Source organism: Musca autumnalis, unplaced genomic scaffold, assembly GCF_047663935.1.
Source record: "Musca autumnalis isolate F117 unplaced genomic scaffold, ASM4766393v1 scaffold_5, whole genome shotgun sequence".
Lineage (NCBI taxonomy): Eukaryota > Metazoa > Arthropoda > Insecta > Diptera > Muscidae > Musca > Musca autumnalis.
Genome location: NW_027412088.1, coordinates 158751378 through 158775118, shown reverse-complemented (window position 1 = coordinate 158775118; position 23741 = coordinate 158751378). Strand labels below are relative to the sequence as shown.

The following is a 23741-nucleotide window of genomic DNA, read 5'->3' as shown; positions in this document are numbered from 1 at the left end:
CCGTTCGGACATTAAAATGACGACGATAATTTCGTTGAGTTGTAATAATTGACCTTCCAGAAGAAGAAAAAATTAAATGATTTTGACGCGTCACATCATATGTAGCCATGATTTATCTCCAAAAACCAGTAAATAACCTGCAAAAGACAAAAAAATATTAAAAACAAAAAAGATATAACCATTTTTAATCCTTCAGTCTTTTTTGGACCCTGTACTTTTTTATGAGTAACCATTTCGGATATTTGCCCTCAAATATTTTCCCCCAAAAGGAACATTTAATAATAATTTTATCAGTTTATTACCAGCACTGATGTATTTCTGAGATAATCAATTTCGGTGACTACCTGAATTGTGATGAAGATGTCCAGTTCTATTACTAAATTTCTTATTTGTTAAATAATATAACTTACATAGTTTTAGACTTGAAATGAACTATTCTACTATACACCGTTTTGTTTTTTGACGATTATTTTCTAATTGTTGTCATTTTTTGTAAGGTTGTAAGGAGAGATTTTTATAACTACCCACATGAGGTAGCTATGCAGAATTTTCGTAACTGCCTATCCCGCATAACTGCCTAATTTTTTTTTGGAATTTTATGTGAGGTAGTTAACCAGGGTGGAGTGTATATTTATAAGGCGTTTAAGGTTGAAAGACTTGAGTATGAAAGAAAAAAGCTAAAAGCATCGAAACAGGACGATAGCTACCACAATCGCTGGATAGTGAACCTTTCATCAAAATGGATACCACCATGGTTTTTTCCAGGCTCTTGGAAATTATCCTAGGTTCACGGAGGATTTGAATAGAAGAGAAGGGACATCATATAAAATATTTTTCAAAGCTGTATCTGGTATCCAGTCTGAGCTACTAGACTTTTTGGAAGGTTTGCTTGCAAGAGTCTCGCAAACACATCTTGGTAGAAAAAAACCGGCATGATTACAGATATTATACTATCAATTGCCATAGGAAATTCAGCCCGAAAACCGAACATTTCAAGGACAGATAAGTTTGAAATCTCGACTGCCCTCAATATTCAAAATTTGCTCTTATATAGCAAATTTTGGAGATGGTTTGTCCCGTGCTTCATTCAAACATGACTTAGTGATGCAGAGAAACCACCTTGCTTTTCGATCTCTGATAGAGGAGGCACTGAAATGAGTTGGTAAAGCCCAAATGACCACTCTTAATCTCTGAACTAACCTCAATTCTAGTCATCTCTCCATGAACTGGTTCGCCTGGAATGAATAAATTATGCAGTATGTCGTCAGTCAGGCTTTAGTCCAACGCGAAGCAATTTAGTTTGGTTAGATTTAACCTTATATGTAAGGTTGAGAAGAATCAATACATTCAAGTCGAAAACAACCGATTCACAATCACAAAATGTCGACTGCGTTCTTAAAAATTTACGACTCGAACTCTGATGTGTGTCATTGGATAGCTATTTTATTAAATTCCAAAATAAACAAACCTATTAAAGAAGCTTAGCTGAGCCCAGTGAAGTACGGAATCAGTTAATTTGCCATAAAACTGCTGAAATGTATTCCACATATACACAAGCCCTAAAAGTATGCATCTATATTGTTCTTGCTTCTCGGGAAATATTGAACACATATTACATGCATACATAAGTAAAGTATGGGTTTTTATCTCTGATTTATGTGATTGGGTAGCTGTTTTAATAAATCAAAGAAACGAACAAAATCTATTAAAAACGCTTAGGTGGTCAACTAGAAGTATGGAATCTGTAGAAATTTACAGCTGAGATGTAATCCATAGGTACACAAACCCTAAAAGTATGCATATATTTTGTTCTGCTGTCAAATATTTCAATAAATTCCTACAACTACTTATTAAGGAGTTGGTATTTTAGCTTCTTCCGAAGGGTTAAGGGTATTACAAAAAAGTCTCCACTAATATTAATTTTAATTGAAAAGTTACTAATATTCACTTCTTACGGTGATGGATTGGAAATAAGCGCTTAACAATATACAAACATTAATATGTAGAATAATTAACACTGCTTTATATTACAACTTAAAATACAGTTAAACTTCTATTATACGGAACTCAATTTAGAAATTAGCTTCAATCTAATAGAGACTTCTTTATCTAAATGAAAAATTGCCAAACTCTCTGTGGGTTTTCCACTTTAGTTCTGTATAATCAAGTTGCAACTGTATTTGAACATTCAATTAACTTGTTTACTCAATTATGTTGCGAGATTTTTTTCGTTTTGTTAATTTCATAATTTTTTTGATATTTTCTTTTCAAAATCAAGGTTTCGCCTATGTTGGTGGTGCCTGTGTGGTCAATAGACGTTTGGAAAAAGTCAACAGTGTTGCTATCATTGAAGATACCGGCGGTTTCAGTGGCATCATTGTTGCCGCTCATGAAGTGGGCCATTTGTAAGTGAAAAAAATGAAAAATCAAAAATAATAAATTCAACAAAATGAGGTGTTCACTCATTCATGCTCACATACACACCCATTTTTTTTAAGTATTACGCATTCCGGTTATTAGCAAATTGGTATGGCTTTTTTGTTTCTTTTACAATGTTTCGTGCTATTATTACAATTGTTGGTAGTTGGTGGATGTGTGATAATAAAGACATAGCCGGCCAAACAAAATAAAAAAACTTATCACAGACATTGCAATTTAATTGAGCAATGAAATTTCCGTTACAAAAATTGTCACCGTTGCAGCAGATTCAAGTAAAACTTGTTTTCATTTTTTATTTCTTGGTTGGAAAATTTAAAATGTAGTAAAGGAATTTATGCATATCCGCTAAATTATATTTAAAAAAAAATACAAATCTGACAAAGACATACCAATCATGCCATGCCTTTAACTGGATTTCATTCAGTTTTGTTGTGTGATAAAATAATTAATGTGTGTTTTTTTCTTTTGTGCAGACTTGGTGCTGTTCATGATGGTTCACCACCACCCAGCTACTTGGGAGGACCAGGAGCTCAACGTTGCCGCTGGGAAGATGGTTTCATTATGTCCGATTTAAGACATACCGAAAGAGGCTTCCGCTGGTCAGCCTGTTCTGTGCAAAGTTTTCAACATTTCTTAAAGTAAGTAGGATTATTTGGGCAATTTTAATTTTTTTTAAATATTGTACAACATTAAAAATAGCGATCTGAGAATATTTTCATAAAATTTGAATAAGTTTATGTAGAAAATTTCTTCCAAATTTTAATGAGAGTTTTTCGAATTTTTTTTTCTAACAAATCCTTAGAATTTTTAATAACTTTTTATAGAAAAATTTAACAATTTTTTGTAGGAAATTTCGTCGAAATATAAGTTTCTATAAAAAATTTGGCAAATGTTTCTATAAAAAAATTACGAAATTTTTTCTTTGATACTTGAATATTTTTTTCGAAATTTGAGAAATTTTTTTAAATTTAATTCCATTAAATTTCGACAATATTTTATTGTTTTTTTTTTTAATTTCTGCAAACTTTGATAATTTTTCGAATTTTTTTTTAAATAACTTTAAAAAAAAAATTAGTAAACTTGTGTTGAATTTTCTGTAGGAAATGTTAATATTTTTCTGGAAAAGATATGAAAATTGCTTAGACATTTTCATAAACTTAAGAAACATCAAAGAAATTTTTAAAATTTAAATTATAGAAAATTTCGAAAATTTTTTTAATTTCTATGAATTTACAAAAAAATCGTTTGAATTTTTCCTAAAAAAATATAATTTTTGTAGAAATAAATTAAATAAAATTAAATGTTTTAAAAACTTTTTTTTACATTTTTGTAATATTTACAAATTTTATTTTAGAAAATTTCGACGACATTTTTCATGGAATTTTATACATTTTTTCGAAATTAAAATATTTTTTTTTAATATTTAGATTATTAGATTCATTCTTTAATATTTTTTTATAGAAAATTTCGTCTAAATTCGAAAAAGTTTGTATAGGAAATTTGGAAAATTTTCTATCAAAAAAATATGAACGAAAATGTCGACAAACGATATGAAGAATATTTTACACATTTAATAGAAAATTTCATTGAAATTATAGAATTAATATAGAATATTTTTTCAAAATTAAGGAAGTTTTCAAAAAAAAAATTGGAATTTTTTTAATATATGAGTTTAAAGAACTGAAAAATAAAAAAAAAAAAATCTTTAAATATAAAAAGATTAAAAATTTTCATAGAAGAATCAAAGAAATTTTTATTTTCAAATTTAAAAAAAATCGAAATTAGTGTAAATTTTTAAGACTGTAGTTTTGGAATATGTCAACGAAATGGTCGTTGTTATTTCTATGGAAATTAATTGACTTTAAGAAAATTCAGAAAATTTCTCCGAAATTTGATTCAAATTTGAATAAAATTCTATTAAAGATTTATTCGAAATTTTTTCAAAATTTGAAAAAAAAAATAAAAAAGGTAGACGAAAAATTTCATAGAATTTGAAAAAAAAATAGAATTTCATAGAATTTTGAAAAAAATAGATATTTCATGCAAAAAATCTTTAAAATTTGAAAATTTTGATGAAATTTTATAATTTTTTAATTTCTATGGATGGACATTGATTTATTTTAAAAATTTCATAGAAATTTGAAAAAAAGATATTTCACAGAAAAAAACAAAGACATTTTTTTTGAAATTTGAAAATATGTTCGTAATTTTCAAAAAAAAAAAAAAAAAAAAACAAAATAGAGTTTTTGAAAAATTATTTTAGAAAATTAAACAAATCATTTAACATTGAAAAAATATAAATTGCATAGCAAATCAAAGATAATTTGTTTGAAATTTGAATTATTTTTATAAAAAAATGGTCGAAATTTGACTAATTTCTTTTTAATAAATTGGTATTTGGTAATTTTTTAATTTAATTTTAATTTTTCAGAAAAATTCTTTGAAATTTGAATAAAATTCGTTAAAAAAATTTATTTGAAATTTGAATAAAATTCTATAGAAAATTCATTCGAAATTTTTATTCTATAATGTAGTCAAAATTAAAAAAGAATATGTCAACGAACAATTTGAAAAATTTTTAATAAATTTCATTGAAAATTGAAATATATTTTTTTCCAAATTATCGTCGTTTTCAAAAAAAAAAAAAAAAAAAATAAATAAATAAATAAAAATAATTTTGGAATAGAATAAATAATTTTCGAAAATTTAATATATATATTTTTTTTTAATTTGAAAAAGATAAGTAATTTCATAGGACAATCAAGTAATTTTTGTTTGTTAATTTTAAAATTTTTTAATGGAATTATTATCAAAATTTGTATAAATTTAAAAAAAATTATTTTAGAAAATACCGATGAAATTTGATTTATTTATCGAAAAATTTATTTAATTTTATAGAACATTTATTCAAAATTTGAGTTATATAGAAAATTTAGACAAAATTTGAATTCTATAGAAAAGTCAAGATTTGAAGATTTGAATTCTAAAGAAAATTTAGTCAAAATTTAAAAAAAAAAAATATTTCATTTCATAAATTATTTTTGAAATTTGAAAAAAAAAACCGATTAAATTTCAAAATAAATTAAGAAATTTCATGGCAAATAATAAATAAAATTCATATTTCATTATTCGAAATTTGAGTTAAGTTTTATTTTATTATAGAAAATTTATTATAGAACATTTTATAATTAGTCAATGATTTTTTTTAGAAAAAAATCTTCGAAACATATTTTGCAAAACCTGTATTGAAATTTTCAAAACAAATACATTCAAATTTCATAGTTTTATAGACATTTTTTAATTAATTTCATAAATTTTGTTTTAAAAATTTTAATAGAAAATTTCCTTTATTTTTTTGGAATTTTTTAAGGAAATTTAACGATGTTTTTAATAGAAAATTTAATGAAAATTTTTATAAAATATTTTACGGAAATTTTTGTCAAAAAAAAATCATAGTTATTATTATAAAAAAATGTCATTGAAATTTTTACCAAATGTTATAAAAAAATTTATAGAACATTTCATTGAACTTTTAATAGAAAATTTAAACAAAAAAAAATAAAAATAATTTTGGAATAGAATAAATAATTTTCGAAAATTTAATATATATTTTTTTTAATTTGAAAAAGATAAGTAATTTCATAGGACAATGAAGTATTTTTTGTTTTTAATTTTAAAAATTTTTAATGGAATTATTTTCAAAATTTGTATAAATTTAAAAAAAAAAATATTTTAGACAATATCGATGAAATTTGATTTATTTATAGAAAAATTTATTTGATTTATTTAATTTTGTAGAACATTTATTCAAAATTTGAGTTATATAGAAAATTTAGACAAAATTTGAATTCTATAGAAAAGTCAAGATTTGAAGATTTGAATTCTAAAAAAAATTTAGTCAAAATTTAAAAAAAAAATATTTCATTTCATAAATTATTTTTGAAATTTGAAAAAAAAACGATTAAATTTCAAAATAAATTAAGAAATTTCATGGAAAATAATAAATAAAATTCATATTTCATTATTCGAAATTTGAGTTAAGTTTTATTTTGTTATAGAAAATTTATTATAGAACATTTTATAATTAGTCAATGATTTTTTTTTTTAGAAAAAAATCTTCGAAGCATATTTTGCAAAACCTGTGTTGAAATTTTCAAAACAAATACATTCAAATTTCATAGTTTTATAGACATTTTTTAATTAATTTCATAAATTTTGTTTTAAAAATTTTATTAGAAAATTTCCTTTATTTTTTTGGAATTTTTTAACGAAATTTAACGATGTTTTTAATAGAAAATTTAATGAAAATTTTTATAAAATATTTTACGGAAATTTTTGTAAAAAACATCATAGTAATTATTATAGAAAATTTCATTGAACTTTTAATAGAAAATTTAAACAAATTTTATTATACAGTTTTATTTTTTTATTGAAAATTTCATCGAAATTTTTATAGAAAATTTTATCGAAATTTTTATTGAAAATGTCATCTATTTTTTTTAATTGCATAAACATTTTTATAACAAATTTCATAAAAAATTTTATAAAACATTTCATAGAAATTATTATAAAAATTTCATAGAAATTTAATATGAAATTAAACATTTCACAAATTCATCGATATTTTCTATTAAACTTAAATATTTACTGAACATTTCAAAATTATTAGAGTAATAATTTACGAAAAAAATCTAAAAAATGAAATAGAAAAGTTCATTGAAAATTTAATTGAAATTTACTGAAAATTTCAACAATACTTGAAAAAATATTTACTAAAACTTAATCATACAAAATAAAATATTTTTTATAATTTTTCTTCGAAAATTTTTTAGAAAGTTTCGTTGAATTTTCTGTACTATTTTATAGAAAATGTAGAAGTTTAAATCATTTTTAACTGTAAAATTTCTCAAAATTTGACTAAAAATTGATAGAAAATTTTTATTCATTTTTGTTGAAAACCTCCCCAAATTTTATTAGGTTTGTTTTTTTATTTTTTTATGAGTTTTGTTAGTTCTATTTGAAAAAAAATCTAATTAATTTCGCCCATTATAGTGGTGCAACTGCCACCTGCCTGTACAATGTTCCCCATGAGGATAATGCCTTGGGTCGCTCTCTACCCGGAACCCTGCTCTCTCTGGATGCTCAGTGTCGAAGAGATCGTGGCACATATGCATGCTTTAAGGATGAGCGGGTTTGTGCCCAACTTTTCTGTTTCGATGCCCAAACAGGTTACTGTGTGGCCTATAGACCGGCTGCCGAAGGTTCAACGTGTGGTAATAATATGGTAAGAACGCAAATTTTTAAAGAAATTATTGGAAAATATTAACACCTCCATTTATAGCATTGTTTGGATGGCCGTTGCACAAACTTGCCTGTGGCGTCAAATCTCATAACAAATTATGGAGCTCAATATAGTAGAGGATACAAGTAAGTTTCAAAAATTGCTTTAAGGTATTTTGTTTGCAATAACACACACACAGGTAGTTTGTAGTGAGTTATAAAAAGAAAATAATTGGCGTTAGAAAAACTAGCACTTTTTATTAAGGTTAAAATGCTGCAATGGAATTTTCTTAAAACCAACAACAAATTAATATTTAAAAATGTTTTTATTGACAAAAATTCTTATTCTTCTTTTCTTATTAACTTAAAAACAAAAACAAATTCTACACTCTTTCTGTCTGTCCTGTCTATCTACAAACTTTTTTGAACGAAAACCAAAAACCAAATCAACACAAAATTTTTTTTCCAACACCCAAAAAAATCCACACAATATACAACAACAAAAAAACACCATCACACCACATATCACTAAATTTCAACACAAAACAAAAAAGGTCAAATGAGGCTATTGGTGATGATAATGAAACCAAAGACTCCTCCTCTTCCTCCCAAAATAATAACTCTGAAACTGAAGAGGATGATGAGGAAGACGATGAACAAGAAGAAGATGAGGAGGGAGAAGAGATAGAGGATGAGGAGGAGGAAGAGGAAGAAGAAGAGGAGAAAAAAGAAACACCAGAACAGAATAACAGTACGGAAGAAGAGGAGGAGTTACAAGAAATAGAACCAAAATCCGTGAAACATGAAGACCACCAGGAAGATGAGGATGAGGAACAAAGTGAAGAAAATACTAGCGATTCCTATGAGAGTAGAGAACAAGAAGAAAATTCCTCATCGGCTGCTCCACAAAGCTTTGGAGCAAACGACGATGATGAGGAATATTTAAGCGATGATGACAATTTGGAAGAACCTTTAAATAAAAATGTTGATGTTAACGAGCATAATTATATTGATAAACCTCATCCTCAGGATAATCGTTATGAAGAAACCATGGTAAAGAGGAAAGATAATGATAGGGGTGGAAAAATTAAGGAAAGGACATCAACAACACCCACATTTAATTTGAATACCTATCAGTACTTATCACAATTGTGGCAAAATTTACAAACATTTACAACAACCACAAGTACCACCAAGAGACCCATAACAGTATTACAAAAACAGCCCCAGCTAGATTATGATGATTTTAAATCACTGATACGAAATAGTATGAGCCTCAAAGGAATTAGTGATAATAGGCGTAATATATCAACAACAACACCAACACGTAATACATTACAACAACACTACACTGACAGTATAATAACAACAACACCACGTAAAATTATACGTACACCACCAACAACAACACACTTGTCCATCAGAACAACAACAACCACAACACCAAGACCAACAACACCATCACCACCACCACCTACCTCAAATTTTATTAAAACTTTACGCAAACAATTTCAATACTATGTGAAGCTTTTACAAACCAACAACAATAATAATGATAGTAATAGACGTAGTAGTACCACTAGTATACGTTCTACAACAAAACCAAAAACAACAATATTGACTTCTAGCCATACAATTTTGCCTTCTAAACCTTATAGTAACAACAGCATTAACAATGCGGGCAGCAAACAGGGTAACAATGCCAATGACAATGCCAACAACGATGATGATGATGAGGACGATGACGACGATGATGATGATGACGACAGTGGGGATGAGAATGATGAAAGTAATGAAACAATTGAAAAACAAAAACGTAAGTTAAATTTACCCATAAGCACCACCAGCATGCAACAACAACAGCAAGCATCACCCCCCACCCCAAGCACATTTTATAAAACGCCAACATCAGCCGCCACAGATACGCCACGCCAAGCCGCATCGCCACCACACTATGGTATACGATCGGTGGTCTCAAATCCCAGCTTACTCGAAACCTATATTAAAAAGTTACAGGCCCTAAATGATGATGTTGATGATGATGATGGAGCCACAGAGGCCACCTTGGCAAGGACCACACAAGATGAGCCAGCCAAAACTTTGGATAAAACTGAAAGGACCATATATCCCACGGCCCAGTTTGGAGGAGATTTTTTAAAACGTACGCCCACCAGCAGCAGTAGTAGTGGTAGTAGTAGTAGTAATAACAACAAACATAATACTAAACATGCTAAGACCACCACTAATCGTGCTGGTTCAAATAGTTATAAATTCATTCCATCATCACAACAGCAACAACAATCATTGAAAAACATACAAGAATCAGAGCATCAAACATCATCACCCGCAGCCGGTGGTTATGTTACAAATTATATTGGTGATAATACCAATCGTTTAGCCTCCATAGTACAACAACAGCATCATCATCATCCTCAGCAGCAGCAACAACAACAACAAACACAATCATTATATCAACAACCACAACAACAAAAAACCTATAGTAAATTAATGCATCAAAAATCGCCAGCAACATCATCATCAGCAACAGGCTCTAATAAACAACAACAACACCACCATTTACAACAATACTCAAGTACCACCAATACACCAACAATAACTGTAACAACGAGAAGGCCTAAAATCAAAACACAAAAACTAATACGCCGTTTAAGAACACAAATCAAATGAAGGGGCGGCGAAATAAACCCCCCAATCTACACACACACAATGTAAAAAGAAATACATAAACAAAATGCCGAATTAGCATTTATAACAAATTTTTGAAATTCCGTAATCCGTTTTCCGTAAGCGGTAAGCAAAGTACAACTTTTTTTGATATAAACAAAAATATATTTCCCATTCAAGCCTAAAACTACATTAAAACGTTAGTTGTTGTCCAACTTATTTGCATTCCCTTTAATTCTTCTTCTGTAGAACAATCATTCATTTCATTTTTATTAATTTTAATTTTCTTTTTTCATATTTTTCAATTATAAGTAGTTCGAAACAAACAAATTAAAGCTTAAAATCATTGGTTATAAGCCACAAAAATTTATTTTGTAGTTAAAAATCTAAAAACAAAAGATATACAAAAATATTTTGAAAAAATGTAGTTACAAAAGTCGCATGTCATTATCATCAAGTAATGTAGTTGATAGTGTAGTTTTGTTACCCTTGGGTAGTTTCCCTTAATTTTCCCCAAAAATGTGTTTAAAACTCTCAAGAGAATGAGAAGTATAAACAAACACATTACAAACCACAAAATAACGTAGTTATTTTCTTAGAACTTTTAATACTCTGCATTTTGGGTAGTTCCCCTCCTTTATCCTCAAAATAGTGTCTAAAACTTTCAAGTGAATGAGAATTATACATAAAAAGTTACATTTTAGTAAACTTTCAATAACAAATCAATATTATTTAGAGTAGTCAGCGTGCAAATCCATAGAATCATTCACAATAATACATAAAATCAATCAGTCTATTATGGTTCTTAGTAATGGCTGCAAATAAAAGTATACTTTTAGGCGTAATAGAACAACTTATGTTTGCTTCTGTTAGAATATGAATAACACACAGAATATACGAAAAGCAAAGAATACACAACATCTTCGAAAAATATAACTATATATATAAAATAATAATAACAAATATAATATACGTTATAAAATTATAATTAATAGTACTAAAATGTACTCTCAGAAGATGACTGTTTTAAGCTCTTTAGAAGAATTTTCTTTTGTTTAACTAGAATGACTAAATAAAAAGAGTAAGATTTCCATGTACGAAGTATACGTATTATATTGATGACAGGTCATCAGGAAAGGAATGGACTCTTTTAACCCAACATACATTTTGATAATCCTTAGTTGTGTAAACTTAGAATTCAGAATGTTCGTCCACTTTTCTCTGTGAACAATAAACTATTGTGTCCGTAACCATATTCTGTGGATGAGAGATAGTAGATAGATGTGAAATTATGCACACATAGGCCTTCCCTTGAAATATCAGTGGTGCAAACAACAGGCATATTCTGTAATCCAACAGATTCTACCCACCGAGTTAACTTTTTTACTCGCAAAATTTCAAATTTTATCCATTGTGGCCCCCGAAGTGGAGAGATGTATTTGTACCAATATATAAACCCCCAACACTTCTTTTGCCTGAGAGCAACGTTTGAACCTAGTCTGAACATTGAACACATAACTGATAAGACCTGTGTACAGTTGATAATTGTAACAGGGGTATTTTATTGGTATGTCGCCATCATCAGGAAGACATTCCAACATTGGGGTTATGGAGTTCATGCTGCTCATAGCTTCTTTTAATTTGTTGAGCTGGTAAAGACCGATTTAGAACATCCAACTTAAAACGAAGTTCATTTTTCTTCCAATTCCTGAAATACGCCCCTGTCTGTGAATGTGCGATAGTCGAAAATGTGACATAATCACTCAGGTCAGCTATGCTCGCCCATATACGTTATCCTGTGTACAACAAAAACATACGCTCTCTTAATTCTCATCTGCCGTTGTTTGGCAAAGGAAATGCACTCTCAGAGAGGCTACTGCATAAAATATTTAAGCATCACTGACTTAAGGTGAGAACACAATGGATTTTTGTTGCCCGCCTAGCTTCAAAGCGCAACAGTGAAATTGTACTGTTTTCAATAGGACAGACCACAACAAAGCAAGGCTTCAGGCCACAAAGTTGAAAATTGTTGAACTTTTGAATTCTTCGCCTGGCTTCATTTTTGACATTTCGTTTCGACATTCAATTTGATATAAACACGTGTTCGATATGAAAAATAGAATTTTGCTGTAATTTTTATGTTCGATACTAAATATTTACGAACAATTCATATTTAAAAAATTAATATTTTTGATATATTGAAATAATTATGTTTATAGCGCCCATGAATTTTACGCTTCGATATGTGATACCAAGAAATAAGCGGCCTAGTGAAGAAATATGCTAAGCAGGAAAATGAAGCTAAGAGCTGACTGTGTTCTCACCTTTAGGTCGTCCCTTGAAATGTCAGTGTGCAAACGTTTCTTTCACACTCTCCGATATTCTATGATCCCATAGGATCATATGTGAACCCTAAAATATTTGATTCTTATTTGACCTGAGGACATTGTCTATACCCCACAAAACTATATCTTATTTGGTCTGATGACTCTGACGTTTGCTTCAAAAATAGCCTAAAGTTCCAACTATAAGACATGGCTTTGGGTTGAGAAGTTCCTTTTTCTTTAAGGAAGATTCTTTTCCAACTGAAGCTATCGTCGAGGATCTGGGAAGTTTTACACTTCTTCTTTGGAACAGAACCTGACTTCACCACATTGCTCGGGCAGTAGACTTTATCTTCCGTACTTATCTTATCAACCTGAAGCTCGCGTCAAGGCACATGAGGGTAAATTCTTTCAAATTTTCTCATAAACCTGGGTTTACTTCTAATAAAGAGGACCTCCTTCTCAGAGTGAAAAATCGGATTCCTTACCCCTACGATCATCTTCCTTATCAGACTTGGCTGGAAATATCGTGGTGTCTAGCTTTTTGTCGGACAATGTCAGATTGAGTTATATGTCCTCCGGGGATATACCCTGGTTCTTCTCTTCTGGAGCAAGCATCAATAGATTTTAAAGTCCCGTGAAAGTCGTCCCCACCCATAATGTCAGTCATGTCAGCCGAAGGCTAATCTCCACCATTTTTGGCATTGTGTGATCACACCGATGCTTGCCGCCGTTAAATAGTTATTTATGCGCTCCTCTTATTAGGCTTTCCCATCGTAGTTATTTAATTTATTTATTTTGGCCCATGGAGAATAGGAAGGATCCACAGTATATAGAGGAATGTAAAGCAATCATCTCTTAAGAGTTTGCTCCCCGCTAGATCTGCTTTACTAATTCCTGTATACCGACCCCAAAGGATAAGAAGATACATATGTCAAATCAGCTCTGTCAGAAGTTTCCCTCAGCCATTTCTGATACAACCCATCTTAAAACCCTCTTGCCATCCGCAACCCGGATGTCAGTAGACGAATGACATCTCTGTTGGAATGATTGACCTTGGTGACCTTCGACTTTGAGCAAACATCTCTTAGATATTGCTCTCTGCTAGATCTTGCATTACCAACCCCAGCACACCGATAGATGAAAGAGATATTCTCATACTCTCAAAAAATGTTCTTCTGATCGGTAATCTCTTCCTGTAAATGGAAACCGATGCAAATAAATCAATATATTTGTAATTATAGTTATTGATAATTATTAATTAATTAATTAAAGAAAAAACATGCATATTTTTATCACACAAAAAAAAAAACAAATATTTTACATAAAAGCTATCACCACCCAACATTATCATACTGCACACATGATAAAGAAAACAACAAAGAAAACTTTTTCATTATACAAAAACTATGCGAAAATCATCTTCTCTATTTCTCCTATATCCACTCACCAATAGCCCTACCATTTCTACTATTTTTACAACTATGGTGCATTTTCCTACTACCAGCACAAAGCCAAACAAGTATTCTTTTCTCCTTCTATACTTCACAACTGTACATCACATACATATATTGCATATTTCACAAACACACACTCTTAAAACAAAAAATCAATTGGAAATGGATACCAAGAAAAGAAAACTATTTTGGAAGCCCTCAATATCACCATCAAAACTATTCTCCTCCTCACAACCAACCACCACATATAGAATATAGAAAATAAATATGGCATGTTTCATTGAACCTCTATCCATACCACCCACCACCACCCTACTTAAAAAAACTAAACGACCTTATGCTAAAAACTAACTCTGCAAAATGGATTGTGAAGGATTTCATGCTAAACAAGGAAAAATACTAAACAAACATAAATTTTAAATGGTTAATGGAGGCTGGCTTTAAAATATTATGCAAATTTTATAAGATAAATGCGAAATGGAGGATTGCAATTGGATTTTTAAGGAATGGAATGGATAATGATTTTTATTGGATACGCACACACATACAGCTAAAGCTAAAAATGGATTTTTATGAATAAAAGGCGGCGGCTTTTTGTGATACAAAGCATGCGGGCTACAAAAGGGCTTCAATGTGGTGGATTCCACGGCATTTAAGTAAAGCTTCAAAGCATTTTATAAAATATAACCCCTTGCCTATTTTTGCTTGATTTATTACAACTCTTTAAATTATTTTAATTAATATTGAAATTTTTATCTTTCTTCTCTTCTTTTTTGTTCTTCATTTAGTGGTTAATTGGAAGCTCTATTCATTTTGATGTTACCGCCCCAGGTCAACATTGTTATGTTAAACAACGGTCCTTATCTCCACAACCCGTCCAATGCTCGTCCCAAATATACCTTTAGAGGATTTATTACTAAAAACAAATTTCTTAGCAAGAAATTTTAGTTAAAATAATTTCTCGTTTTCATTGGAATTTCATGCGACACCATCAACACATATACACCACACCCAAAGTGACATACGGCTGGAGTTTGGAAATCCACCTGAGAATTAATTACAAATGATTTCAAATTACTACCGGCCACAATTGGCACTTCATAATTATAATTTACATCATCATCACTCTACAAACAACACATATCCCACACTCACAACCATATGTATGTATCATTATATTGCTTATTTGTATAGAAAGAAAGATGAAAAACATTTTTTTGTTTGTTTGTATAAAGTAATTGCCATTAATTTTAAATAATTCCCATTTACATATATTCTAATCTTAAAATTAATACAAGAAATTCAATTCTCCCAAATTGAATTGAAATTGTTCAATTGTTGTTAAGTAAATACATGTTAAATACTAGAAAAGAGGTTAGGTATACCTAACCTTAAAAATAATAATAATAAGCTAAGTTAACCTCCTTCCTCCCTCCTTCCCAAAACAAATTTTTATTTGGATGCTAGTGAAGATTCCCAACTTCATATCATTTTAAGAAAGCAAAAACAAAAAGGAGCAAAGACATCAAGCAATAACAACACATTTGTATATTGTTCTTCATATTTAGTTAGCATTAATTTTATAAAGAAAAAAATATTGTGTTTATTATTGTTTTTATTTTTGAGTGTTTTTTTATTCAATTTTGTAAATTATAATTTAATTTTATACTTATATATATTTCCCCCCAATTCGTGTAATTTAAGACCTATGTATTTTATTTGTAAAAAATATTATTTTTATAAGAACAAATTTGTATCTTGCATAAAGCAAAAAAAAACGGAAAACCTTTTTTGGCACATGAAAATTTTTGTAAATTATTATTATATAAATAAAAAAAAATATTTTGAAAAGAAAAAACTCAATTTGGGGTTTTATTTTTAGTTACAGTCGAAATCGGTAATAACGTCGGTCAAGAGACCGACGAACTTCGTACGCTAAGGTGATAGTCGTTATAAACGATATTAATAAATTGAGGTGACTTTGTAATATATATTGACTGATGGATTATAAAATATGTTGGTTTTTGTTTAAATTGTCGAGTCTGATAACATTCAATATCGATATCCTAGTTTGGTATCGGGGTGGCTCAAACCTCGACTTGCTCTCCCCCCTTGCACGGCTGCAAAATTAGTGATTTGTTAGGGCGGGGTATTTGGAACTTTCATCCAGGCTTTTCCATTGTTGACCCTTTTGTCGCTGCGATCTAATTTTTGACTTATTTCCACTCTTCGCCATAACTTTTCTGCAGTGGTCATGGATTTCTGATAAGTATTCTTTTCCCAAGTTTGCCGGGTTCTTCGATATGAACTCAGCCAACATAGTGTTGTACTTGCAATAAACAACATATCCCACGTGAAATCCATGAATATTTCTGAAAAGATACTTAAGGAACAAAGAAATTGACCATACGATATATGGCCCGTTAGTTATGTTTTGTTCATCTTTGCACAGTGCATATGCACTAATTCGAACCAAATTAACCAGTTTTGTGGATGTTATACCACAGACTTGTTCCTTGTAATTATTCCTTTCGACCTAAGACCTTGTAATATTCGATCGTTTGAATCATATTTTGTTACTATAAATGTAGAAGCCAGCCGATCCGCTGGAACGATTGATTTGCGTGGTGTTACAATTTCAACAGTGATGGCATCATTATCATCCAATTCAGCATAGAATGCATAGTGAGGATAAATATCAATTAGAACATTTATAAAATTTTTCTTGAACGAAAAATCGATCGATTTGCTTGTAAATGCTTTATATGGAACTGCCAGCCGATTTGCTGGATCGAATAAGACTTATAAGACGTGCTTTTTAACAGTGTTCGTATCACCTGTAATAATTATTCGTTTTTTTGCGGAAATACGGATTGTCACATCCTAATAATTTGCACACATATAAACAAACGTATCTTCTATTCGGAAACATAAAATGCCTAAAAGTGCAGCAAGAAGAAGCTATGGAAAAAATAAAACAATTTGTTTCAAGTGCGAAAAAGAGATCAAAAAGGAATCTCAAGACTACATTATGTGTGACAAGTGCGAAAAACTGTTTCATTCCAAATGTTCCGGTCTCTCCAAGAGAGAATTCGAAAAATTTGTTGACAATGAGAGCGATGTTTTTACATGTCAGTTTTGTCATGAAGATGAGAGTGACGAAGAGAAAGATTTAAAAGGAGAATTGAAAACAATTAAAACGGAATTGAAGCAGTTAAAAAAACTTGAGAAGCTGGATGAACTCACTGAGTCAATTAAGTTTATGTCAACAAAGTTCGATGAAATGTTCAAAGATGTAAACGAAAACAAAAAGAAAATACATATGGTGGAGAATGAAAATAGAAAACTCAAGAAAGAGATTGTTACTCTTAAAGAGTCTATAAAGAGCCTGAACGATTTTCGTGTTAAAAACGATTGTTTGGTTAGTGGCATGCAATATGAAAATGATGTAAAGCCGATTGACGCTTTTATTGACATGTCTAACAAAATTGGTGTAAATTTTTGTAAAAGCGAAATTGATGAAGCGTATGAACTTGGAAAGAAGAAGGGGCCAAATCAGAAAAAAAATGTTGTTGTGAAATTTTCATCAAAAGCTCAAAAAGAGAAAATTATGGCATCCAAAAACAAACTAAAAGAACATGAAAACACCAAAACAGTTTACGTAAACGATTTTCTTAGTAGAGAAACGTTAAATCTGTTGCAGTATGCTAAGACTCTGAAAACTGTTGGCTACCAGTATATTTATGCAAGAAATGGAAGAGTGTACTGCAAGAAGAATGAAATATCAAGGCAACAACTAATAATGCGAGAGGATTATGTTGATAAGATACTTTTGGATACAACAACAAACAAGCACTGGGGAAGAAGGTCTGAAGCTCAAAATAGATTTGTTGCTTTGGATGAAGAAACAGAAGATGTTGAGGGAAATGATGATGGTGATGATGCGTATGTTTCTCCATAAAACTTGCTTAATATCAATTGCTTAATTGATGTATATTTTAATTTTATAATTAATGGATTATTATAATAATAAATATTTTCAAACTTTATTATCTTTTCAAAAATATATTGCTAATTGTAACTCCAATAACTTATTTATACTAAGCGTTAATAGCAGAAGTGTCTCATCGATCGATAAATTTAACCGTTTTAAAGATTTAATAATGAACATTCCTATGCTTCCTGATGTAATTGCTATTCAGGAAACATGGTTTCAGAATAACATATGCCATATTTATTCAATGCCTGGTTATAGAGAAGTTCATTGTTGCCGATGTGATGGATATGGTGGAACTTCTTTATATGTAAGAGATCATTTCAAATTCACAGTTGAAGTTTGCAAAAGTGATTCATTTGTTGAAATAATTTCTGTGTCATTCTTGAACTTAAAGTTTGGAAACATGCCTTTAAAAATTGTTTCGTTTTATCGGTCTCAAAAGTGTAGACTAGAGAATTTTTTGTTCATGATGGAATCGATATTGGAAATCCATGGAAATACACCAATAGTATTTGTTGCAGATTCTAATGTAGATCTCTTGCAAGATGGTCAGAAGGCCGAACTACTTTCGTTGTTCAATAGCTTTTCTTGCGAAAGTGCTCACAACATGGTAACGAGACCAATAAGTAAGACATGCATAGACCATGTTTTCAGTAACATTGTTGAACATTTGTGTGTTAACTCCATTGAGTGTACTCTTTCAGATCATAACCTTATTTTCTGTGTATTAAGTAGCAAAGTCAGGAAGAGTCAGTACATTGAGATTTCAAGAACGCAGTGTGACTATGGAAAAGCTAAAGCAATTCTGCAACGAAATTTATCAATTAATTCTAATTTTTCAAATGTTCAAGACAAAGCCAATAAGTTGATCGCAGATTTGAAAGACGCTCTAGTGAAATCGACTACAACTGTGATTAGTAGGAAAAACGTGTGATTTGAACTAACGCCATGGATCAATCCTGAACTTCAAAAGCTAATAGTTTTCAAACAGTCTTTATTAAGGAAAAGGAGAAAAAGTGGTAGCAATGCAGTTAATGACACTGTGTTGAAGAGAATTAGTAAAGTAATTAGAGTTGCTAACTCAAGATGTAGAGAAGATTTTTATGCAAATAATATGGCTAAAGTGGGGAATGATCCCAAAAAGGGTTGGTCATTTATAAACAAACTTCTTGAAAAGCATAAGAATAATGATGTTATTCTAAATGACAATCAGGGCAGAAGGATTTTCAATGACGCAGAAAAGGCAACATTTTTAAATAATTACTTTTTGAATTCTGTGAGAAACTTGAAAGATAATATATCACTACTTCCTGGTGACACCTTTAACTTTTTCCGCACTCTTAGACCATGTGGCAGTAATTTTTCATTGGAACATATACATGATAATCAAATGAGGCAGATTGTGATGGCAATGAAGGTGAATAAATGTCCTGGTGATGATTGTATCCCGACATCATTTGTTCAGAGATGTGTAACTGAACTTTCTTCCTTTCTAACTAATATATTTAATGACATGGTGAATGAATCTTTATATCCTCATATCTTAAAAGTTCACAAGGTGGTACCAATTCCGAAAGCTCCTAATGCAACTGATGTAAACAGTTTCAGGCCTATAGCAATTCTTTCAACTGTAGACAAATATTTGAGAGAATTATTCATGATCAACTTTTTGAATATTTTACAAACAATAATTTGTTATACAAACACCAATATGGGTTTAGAAAGGGATGTGGTACAGAAGAAGCAGTTCTGAACGTAGTATATTTGCAATGGATTAGATGAGGGATTTTATGGAGTAGCGGGAATCTTTTTTGATTTTACTAAAGCTTTCGATCTTGTCGATCATGACATATTGTTGGAAAAATTGTCCTTTTATGGAATACAAAACAGAGATTTGTTGTTTTTTAAAAGTTATTTATCTAATAGAATGCGTATGTCACTATTAATAAATCTCAAAGTTCCATGGGTTCTATTGATTACGGAGTACCTCAAGGTAGTTGTCTTGGTCCTTTACTATTTTCAATTTTTCTTAATGACGTAAGCAATTTACAGTTAAGTGGAAAACTATTCATGTTTGCTGACGACATATGCCTTTTCTATCCTTATAAACACGATTTAACTTTAAAAAATTGTATTGAACGAGATTCTGCTTTACTATTTGAATACAGTCGAATGAATAGACTTGTTTTGAATCCTGGGAAAACAAAACTTGTGCGTTTTCGACCATTTCCCACAAATAATAATTTTAGTGTGTTTATAGATGGTGAACTGAAGCAAGAGACAAACTGTGTCAAGTATCTTGGTGTTGTTTTGCAAAATATGCATATCGAATCGGTCAAAATGAAAATATCACCAGCATTAGGAATCCTTTTCAAGTTCAAGAATAAGCTTAATGCAAAGTCGAAACTAATGATATACAACTGTTTAATACAATCACATATCAATTATTTAATAACGGCGTATGCTTACAATAAGAATAACGTAAACTTAAAATCTTTGCAACGCTTACAAAATAAGGCGCTGAAATTAGTTTACAATTTACCGTCAAGTTATTCCACTTTACAAAATAGCCGACCAAGAAGAGCGAGCGCTTAAATTGTTTATGTGTGGGTAAAATTACACTGACAGAACAGAACAGGGTGATGATTTTCATATTGAGTATGAAATGAAAAACACAGGAAAAAAGGTGTCACGGCGTGTTAGCGTTCAGAGCCAAACATAGTGGTGGGTGTGTGGGTTCGAATCGTCGGCTTTCCTTCTTCATTTGCATTATAGATCATAAAAAAGCTCGATTAATAAATTAAAAAAAAAATAATACTAAAAATGACCTTCGCCTAAAAAGGCAAAATTTTCAAATAAAAAAAAAATATATTGTTGGCGCGTTCGCTTTGTATGACTAAAATTAAAAATAATATACAGTGAATCACAGTCAAAAGTATCCACTTCAGTTTCTTCTATTAAAACTGCTATTGCAAAGAGTTAATTAATGATAGCGATTTCAACTTTAAAATTTCTTCAAATGCATTGAACAAATTGTCTACGGTTCTAATATAAATTAGCATTTGACTTGTGTCCCTTATATCAGTGCTTTCATCAAAGCAAACAGATACATATACCGCATTTCGAAACCTCTCCTTTCTTTATATACATTTTTTATTGTTGCATTGCAGACGAGGCATTCTGCGTCATTAAAAATATTAATACAAAACAAAAAATCATTTTCAAATTCTTCCCTCCACATATTTGCTGTACAACTGCAAAATCTTTTCAGTGTACCCAAAAAAAAACAAATAAAGCGGCATCAACCTGCTTGCATGACATTCAGTACAAGACTGAAGTAAAAAAATCAAAACATTTGCTCTCTTACTTTGCGTTCGGGTCGCGTGTGTGTGATTTGCCGAAAAACTTCGTAACTATATCAATACCTACGAACGGGTTTGCTTTACAACTGTTTAGGAATGTACAGTTAGGCAAGAAAAGTATTGCAAAAACCAAAATTGTAGAAAATTTCATATCAATTGTTCGTTTATGACAACAAATTATGTAAAAACTATACGGTTTTTTGTGCAAATCTGTTGCTACAGGTCCTTACAACAATATTGCGTCAAAATATGCAAAGGTTATTTGCGATTTATAACAAATACGGTCAAAAATAAGAATTAACTACTACTTTGGGGTGACAATAAAAGTATTGCAACGGGAAAATCAGTACTTTAAACTATAACATTTTTGCAATTTTTTGCGGTCATTTTGCATTTTTATTACTTTTGCGGCTAATAATAGACTAATAGTATTGAATGTAATAAAGTTCAGTGATAAAAAATACGGTCATGGAGGGTCTTCACACAGGTAAAAAACGCATGGGACCATATTAACAATAAACAATAACGAATCGGCCACAGGCAAGTATGCCAAGAATGAATATTTGACTCAATATGTATTGTGGGATAATGGAACAATGCAAAACAGTCCGATTTTGGCTTTGAGAACATCGAGATACCTCTGGAAAGTATATGAAAAAAATTGACACCTGTGTAGTATTTTGAAACGACCTACGGACACAGCACTATTTCGTCTCTCAACGGTATTAATATGATTTAATTTTTACTAAGTGGATAGATATTATCCTCTGCTATCATAATAAATCCAAAAAATTGCGCCAAATCCAATAAAACCCATCAAATATGGAAATTAAACCGCTACTGGAGAAACTGGAATATCGAATATTTGGGTACTATATTCTTTACCATGGAAAATAGTATGCGAAATTGGGTTCACGGATATAATAACGATTGGGAAGACATCCCCACTGACATCATTAAGAAATATTTAATAGTCATTAGTCTGAAAGTCAAAAAAATTGATCCCGAAAGCTCAAACAAAGTCAACTACCACCATTCCAAAGACCAGATCATGACATGTTAATCTTATTTGTGTAAATTACCGATGTAATACAACAACACAAAACTCTTAAATACATCGGGCCAACATCCTGATATCAACCCTCATAAAATGTTTGGGTCCAATTTAACAAAAAACTCCAAAAACATCCTCCAAAGAAGGATCAAGATTTACTAAAAATTGGGGAACCAGTATCCTTAGAGTGGAACATACCGGGACTTAATTTTTGGTTTAACTAAGCTCATTAAAGCTCCAATGAATGTCCACAGTGGATAGACAACTCATTAAGGAACACACCTTTGGTAATTCTCGAAGAAACCATCGATTTGGTAATTTTTGCAATACTTTTATTGTCACCCCCAAATAGTAGTTAATTCTTATTTTTGACCGTATTTGTTATAAATCGCAAATAACATTTGCATATTTTGATGAAATATTGTTGTAAGGACCTATAGCAAGAGATTTACACAAAAAACCGTATAGTTTTAACATAATTTGTTGCCATAAACGAACATTTAATATGAAATTTTCTACAATTTTGGTTTTTGCAATACATTTCTTGCCTAACTGTATGTATGAACATCTTGCCTATTAATGGGTTGTATAAATATGGCATCTTGAAATATGTTTTTAAGTGTTTATCAAATATTGGATACCACACAATATCATTCTGCCAAAATCAATCACATTTCGTAACTAGGAATATGATTAATTTAAGAGTTCCGAGGTGTAGATTGGAAAAATCCAAGCAACGTATAGAATACATTGGTGGTACCGTTTATAACAATCTTCCCACCAATTTAAAAACTGTACAACGAATTTCAAGTTTTAAATCTGGTTGTAAGAGACACATCTTAGATGATCTTGAATCACTTCTGTTGTAATCATAACAATATATTACACAGTCTTACATAAGTATACGTACGCCCCATAAATCTCGGGTTTTAGAAAAAGTAATGATATTTATGAAATTCCAAGTACACAGGTTTATTTCGTCTCACTAATAAACAATATTTAATACAACAAAAGTATATTCCATAATATAAATAACGGTAAATTTTACAAAAACCAAAAAATGATACTTACAAAAGTATACATACGCCCCAAATAAATATGAGTATTATCGTACAATTTATGGAATTAGCAGCAAAATTTATA

At 30.2% G+C, this 23741-nt stretch overlaps 2 protein-coding genes across 12 annotated transcripts in view; one reads left to right on the top strand and one right to left on the bottom strand.

The window, feature by feature from the left end:
- sona (sol narae metalloprotease) overlaps positions 1-16043 on the top strand; it is a 265415-nt gene extending 249372 nt beyond the window's left edge. The window contains exons 10-15 of one of the 4 annotated variants that reach the window (XM_073955848.1): positions 2279-2405; positions 2913-3077; positions 7492-7723; positions 7781-7866; positions 9378-9535; positions 14974-16043. In XM_073955848.1, coding sequence (XP_073811949.1) covers positions 2279-2405; positions 2913-3077; positions 7492-7723; positions 7781-7866; positions 9378-9535; positions 14974-15002 — 797 coding nt within the window. In that variant the 3' untranslated portion in view covers positions 15003-16043. Of the gene's footprint in view, positions 1-2278; positions 2406-2912; positions 3078-7491; positions 7724-7780; positions 7867-9377; positions 10531-14973 lie in introns of all 4 variants that reach the window. The other 3 variants (XM_073955846.1, XM_073955847.1, XM_073955851.1) reach the window with 3 other exon arrangements.
- The window catches only part of LOC141386947 (homologous-pairing protein 2 homolog), a 78638-nt gene that overhangs the window by 16169 nt on the left and 38728 nt on the right, over positions 1-23741 (bottom strand). The window lies entirely within an intron of this gene.